We start from the raw sequence: 6,247 nt of genomic DNA on the forward strand, positions 1-6,247 counted from the left end.
TTGCCGGGCCCGGCCATGCCCCCGGCCCGCCCCCGGCCCCGGGCGGGGCTGCCCTGTCCCCGTCCCCGTCCCCGTCCCCGGGCGTCCCGCCGCAGTCTCGCCTCCGCCCGGCTCTGGCCGTACTGGCGGTGGCGCTGCTGGGCGGGCATCAGTGCCTGGGGCTCGGGCGGCATCGCCGCCCTTTGTCTCCGCCTGGCCCGAGCCCGGCCCCGGACCCGACGCCGGGCCCGATGCAGGGTCCAGTCTCGACCCCGACCCCGGCCCCGGCTCCTCCCGGGGCCCGCGGAGGACACACGCGGCGCGGCCGCTCCCGCCGCCTCCGCTGCGGCTTCCCCGGCCCGAGCTCCGCCGCTCGGCAGCGCGGCCGCCGGCCCCGAGCCTCCCGTGTCGCGTTCCCAAGAGCGAACGCCCGGGGATGGCTGGCCCGGGGCGGGTGAGGGGCGCTCGGGGGCCGTTGCTGGCCCCGGGCCGAGCGCTGACAGCCGCGTCCCGCCCGCAGGGAAGGCGCAGGAGGCCCTGCAGGAGCGGTACCGGCTGGGTTCGCTGCTGGGGCGCGGCGGCTTCGGCAGCGTCTTCGCGGCCACGCGGCTCTCGGACGGCGCCCCGGTGAGCGGCGGGGCCGGCGGCGGGCGCAGGAGGAGGGGGCGGAGGAGGAGGAGGATGGGGCTGTGCCTGGGCAGGGCGGGCGGCGAGCTCAGCCCGCTCTTCCCCTTGGCTTGCAGGTGGCCATCAAAAGGGTGCCACGAAACCGTGTCCGGTACTGGGGCGAGCTGGTGAGTGAGCGGAGCCAGCGGCAGAAGCCGGGGCTGCCGGGCGGGGATGAGCCGAGGCCCGGCAGGGTGGAGGCCGCCAGGACGGCTCGAGGGGGAGCGGGCGTGGGGCCAGCGCAGGGCGCAGAGCATCCCGGGCTGGGTGAGGGCTTCCCCAGGCCTGGCACGGCATCGGCCCCCACTGAGGGCATTGTGCTCCTCCCGCAGCCCGACGGCACCAGCGCACCGCTGGAGATCGTGCTGCTGGACAAGGTGTCCACCGGCTTCCCCGGTGTGGTGCAGCTGCTGGAGTGGCTCGAGCTCCCCAACTACATCGTGATGGTGCTGGAGCGGCCAGAGCGGTGTCAGGACCTGCGGCATTTCATTCGGGCACGGCGGTTCCTGTCCGAGGAGGTGGCGCGGGGGCTGTTCCGCCAGGTGCTGGAGGCCGTGCGGCACTGCACCAGCTGCGGGGTCCTGCACCGCGACATCAAACCAGAGAACATCCTGGTTGACCTGGCCACCGGGCAGGCCAAACTGATTGACTTTGGCTGTGGCACCTACCTGCAAGACACAGGCTACACGCACTTTGCAGGTGAGCCTCCACAGGGGTGTGCTCCTGGTGCTGGCATCTCATGGCCCAGCATCTCCCAGCCCAAGCTGGCTGTGGCAGAGGGGATTCTCCCTTTTGCTGCCAGTCAGGGGACTGAGTCTTCAGCTGAGTTGCTTTGGAGGGGCGCTGGGTGGGAAGCCATCTTCCAGCCTTGCTGGCAGCCTTTGCCAGCCACTCTTCCCAGGACGGGGCTGGGCTGGGGCAGCCAGCCCGCCAAAAACCCCCTTTGGTGGGGGTAGCAGAGAGGGGTGGCCAGAACCTGTGCCCTTGCCAGTTTGGTGTGCAGGCGAGAGGAAGGGCTTGGACTGCTCCACTCGTCCTGTTTGCCTTGGCTTCATAATATTTTCGGGGCAATGCAAGCAGGGAGGATAAGGGAATGTTTTTTCCCCAGCACGGAGGGGTTTTCCCTTTGCATGTCATGGTCAGGCGTAGCCAGGGCTGCCCTCTTCCAACACCAGTGGCTTCTTTTGCAACCCTGAGTTTGTGCACAAGTCCCAGGTGCTGGCGAGAGGGCAGTGGTCACCCTGTGTGCCACTGATGCAGCCCCTGCACACCCAGGGATGCTGGGGCCAGGCTGTGGGAGCAGCAGCATCCCCCTGCTGAACTCCATCTATACTCCTATTCCATAGGAACACCATCATACAGCCCCCCGGAATGGAACCACTATGGCTGGTACCACGGCGGGGCAGCAACGATCTGGTCCCTGGGCATCCTGCTGCACCAGATGGTCTGCGGGGAGCACCCTTTCAGGAGGGGCTGGAACATCTGCTGGGGCCAGCTCTCGCTGCCACAACGGCTCTCTCAAGGTGAATCCACATCTCTGGGCATGGGGGGAATACCAGTGCTGGGAGCCAGCAGCGGGCTCATGAGCATCCCGCTCTGGCAGCTGCTGAGGAAGGGGCACATGTCCTGCTCTCCTCCAGAACAGGGAATTGATGGGAAAGTTGAGGCCAAGCTCTGAGCGCATCCAGAATGGCCTGGGCATGGGAATAGTGGGGCAAAGCAGACAGGAGCCTTCTCCAGCTGAGCGGCAGTTTCTGCTTTCTCTCCCCAGAGTGCAAGGATCTGATCAGGTGGTGTTTATCCGTGCACTTCTTGGACAGACCCACATTAGAAGATCTGTTCTGTGATCCTTGGGTGCAGGATATTCCTCTGCCATAGAAGAAGGGAGAGAGCCCCAGGCACACTTTGATCCAGGGCCCTGGTAAGTTCCAGCTCCACACACACCTTGGCAATCAGAAGCAAAGGAACCCAGAACCTTTTTGTGCTGCCAGTGTCACTGCCCAGGGGTCATGAGATGAGAACACGCAGCCCTTGTGCTGGAGCTGAGCTGCCCTGCCCAGCACTGGTGGCCGCCATCCAAGCTGGTTCCCCCTTTGCTGGGGCAGATGCAACTCATTCTTGAGTCGGCTGCCCAGCTGCTTTTTGGCAGGGCTGGGGGGATGGGCTGGGGTGGGTACAAAATGGGAGTGGGCTCCTGGCCCTGCCAACAGCCCCAGCACCCACCATGGCCTGGGCTGGGGCTGGGGCAGTCAGCCCGGCACAAACAAACCCCATGGTGGGAGCAGAGGTGGGACTCCAGAACCTGTGCCCAGCTGCTTTGCTTTGCAGACAAGGAAGGGCTTGGGCTGCTCCACTGCCCTTGTTTGCTTTGGGATCCCTGTGATTTTGGTGGCCAGTGCAGGGGGGAAGAGAGAAAGTGTGGGCTTCCCTCCCCAAGGCTGGGTTCTTCCCTAGCATGTAGGGGTTGGGCCTTCCTCAGCCTTTGACAGAGATAAGAGTTTTTCCCTTTTTGTCTCTAATCTCTTTTCCATAATGTGTTGTTTCTTTTTCCAGAGGAAGCATTCTGGGTGGTCCAGACTCCATGGGAAGGTCTTGGGAGCAGCTGTAGCGTAGATGTGCCGTGCCCTTGGGGAAGGCTGAGGACATGGTTTGGGAGCAGCTTTTCTTCCAGCCGTGGATGGCGTGAGGTGGGTCCCTGTCTGCTTGGCAGGGTGGGATCAGAGCTTTTGGGAGATGGCAGCGAGCACAGGAGCATCCTGCTCTGGGCAGCTGCTGAGGGCTGGATGTGCCCTGGCTGGCTGCAGGCTAGGCACATGTCCTGCCCTCCTGCTCTGTTCCAAAGGCAGCAGGGATGGGCAGCTCTGGGCACAGCTCTGGGCACAGCCAGCATGGCCTGGGCACCGCAGGCCTTGGCACAAGGGGACAGGAGCCCTCAGCTGACGGGCAGTTTCTGCTTTCTCTCCTTGCAGCCGGGCTCTGCAGGTGCTGAGGCTGCTCTGGGCTCTGCCAGGGCTCTGCTGGGCTCAGCCCTGGGCCCAGCTGGGCTGGCTCTGCCCTCACATTGCTCTGACAGCTTTGCATCAGACGGACCCGTTCTGAGCACAGCGCCTGAGCTTTCTGCTTTGGCAGGTGAGTGAAACTCTCCTGCATGCCCAGAGATTGCAGCTGGGGACACACATCCAATTGGCAAGGGCCCAGACTCTCCACAGTCCCATCTAAACACCTGGATCTGCACAGGGTGTTTTGTCTGTCCTGTTCTTCCTTCTTTATTGGCTGGAATTGTGCAATTGCACTTTCTTCCTCCTCTAGAAGTGCCACGAGTGGGCCAAGGCTGGCGAGTGGGCCGTGTTCCTGAGGCAGTGCAGTCTGGAGCTGATGGATGGAGAATTGCCCTTCTGCACTTCCCAGCCAGAGCAAGAAGCCGTAAGTGGGATTTGGTGTCTTTAAGAAATCCCTGACAGTTTCAAAGGGAATGTGCAGCTCATTACCAGGGTGAGGAGGAAGGTCATCTTCTAAAGGATTTAGGGATTTACAGAGTTTCCATTCCCAGTCCTTCTTGGAGCTGGAAGGGCACAAAACAATTTCCTCTTGCTTTGAGCACAATTTCAAATACCAGTGTTGGAAACTAAGCCCAAAATCTTTTAAAAGGCTGCTGAGGTCAGTAAGATGGATCCATGCCATCAGCCCATTTACAATGTAAATAACTAAGTTCTCTTTTTAAAAAGATCATTTACCTCTTAATTCAAAGAATGTAACTTTGCATTTATGTTTTGTTTTTTTCACTAACATTCTGTTATGTTTTTTCACTAACCATTGATTTTATCCTTATCTTTTACAATTTATCAAGTTTTTTTTCTTTTTCTTTTTTTTCTCTTTAAATAGAAAACATGTCCTACAAAAGGAATGTCCTTTGCTCCTGGTTCCAGTGTGGAGCAGCTCCCTTCCTGCTGGCTGAGCTGCTCAGGCAGAGCCCAGCAGCTCCTGGCCCTGCAGGGCTGAGGCTTTTCCCCGTTGCTGAGCACAGACTGATGGAGCAGCACTGCTGAACACGGGCACACCCAGAGGGACCAGCAGCAGCTGCCTTTGGCCACCCAAGGCTCCAAGGGCCAAGCTCTGAGCAGACAGGGCTGGAAGAGACTGGCAGGCTCCCTGCTGGCTGTGCTGCCCCACTTGTGCCTGGCCCAGCTTTGCTTGGGGCAGAGGGAGAACAAGGGGCAGCTCCCTGCCAGCCCCAGCCCAGGGACCCCTCCAGCCCCGGGGCTTGGGGCACTGTCAGCACCTGCTGCTCCAGCCATGGCTTCTGCTGGCCCTGACAGCAACAGCCAAAGTGGGGCTGATCCTGAGGGAGCAGCAGCAGGGCCTGGATCTGATCCCTGACTCTGGGCCAGGGCTGCACAAATGACCCCACAGCAGCAGCAGCAGCAGCAGCAGCAGCAGATGGAGCTGACTTTCAGCACATCCCCTGCCCCTCTTCCCTCCCGTGTGCAGCGGTGTCACAGCAGCCTGAGGCACCTGGGAGCCCCCAGTGCCAGCAGGGACTTGAGATGACAGCCCTGGGCTCCTGGAGGTTGTGCAGGGAACGGAGTTGGGGACTCCCTGTCCATGTGGAGCTTCCAGATGGAAAAGGCTGCTGTGCCCAGGCAGCTCCAAGGGCACAGAAAGGAGGGTCTCCAGCACTGGATCTGTGCCAGTCCCACAGTCCTGGGCAGCAGCCAGCGAGCCCTGGGGGAACAGAGGGCACAGCAAGAGGGACAGAACCAGGCAAGGTCAGAGACTGGAGAGAGCCAGACCCGGGAGCAGGAACAGCTGCTCCATTGCACTCTTGGAGAAAGCTCTTGGCTGGTTCAGAGCGCTGAAAGGCGTGAAGGGCAGAGAGGAGGCCACAGCAAACAATGCTCCTGTTTCCACAGCCTCCCCTCTCCGTGTCCCAGAAGGAATTGGATGGACTGTGTTCGTCTCTCCGAGTCGTCTCGTTCAGCATGAGCAGCTCAGCACCAGGAGCTGAAGGAGCTGAAGCCTCAGGCCACAGGAGCTGGGCAAGAGGGAACTTTCTGAGCAAAGTCATGCTGCTAAAATAGCCCCAGCTTAATACAGTGGATATAATCATGGAATCCCAGAATCCTTTCACTTGGAAAAGACCTCTGAGCTCACCAGTGCAGTCAGTCACCCAGCAGTGCCAAGCCCAGCACTAAACCACGTCCCTGAAGTGCCAAGGCCTGGACAACAGCCCTGAGTGAGGCCTGGACAGCAGGCCCTGAGCCAAAGGTGCCTCTGGATGAACCTTCCACCCAAAGGTTATCTTTGTATCTGCTCCCTAATGAAATGTGCATGGTCATTAGCAATGTGATAGATGTAGGCACTCCTCAGTGAATCATGCATTGACCTTTCTGTGTTTAGAAGCCAGACAAGGCCATGAAATCTGACATCTGGCCTTGTTTGGGGCTGAAGGATCAAAGTCACCTCCTCTGGTTCCTCCTGGGGCCCTGGCCAGGCTTTGGGAGGGAGCCAAGAGGAGCATGAAACCAGATGTTCCCCCACTGGAAGTGCTGTCAGTTTGTTCATTCAGCACTGTCAGAGCTGGGCCCTCTCCCAGCGGGGTTGG

At 60.5% G+C, this 6,247-nt stretch overlaps 1 protein-coding gene across 1 annotated transcript; it reads left to right on the forward strand.

Moving 5' to 3' along the window:
* LOC132334620 (serine/threonine-protein kinase pim-1-like) lies at positions 1 to 2,523 on the forward strand (the record flags this gene model as incomplete). The annotated part of the gene is made up of 5 exons (XM_059860722.1): positions 1 to 606; positions 723 to 773; positions 978 to 1,344; positions 1,992 to 2,168; positions 2,417 to 2,523. Coding segments are annotated over 5 exons (1,308 nt in total), but the record flags the coding sequence as incomplete, so codon positions are not given.
* Positions 2,524 to 6,247: the final 3,724 nt, after the last annotated feature.

The sequence above is a fragment of the Haemorhous mexicanus genome, chromosome 16, assembly GCF_027477595.1.
Source record: "Haemorhous mexicanus isolate bHaeMex1 chromosome 16, bHaeMex1.pri, whole genome shotgun sequence".
NCBI classification, from domain to species: domain Eukaryota; kingdom Metazoa; phylum Chordata; class Aves; order Passeriformes; family Fringillidae; genus Haemorhous; species Haemorhous mexicanus.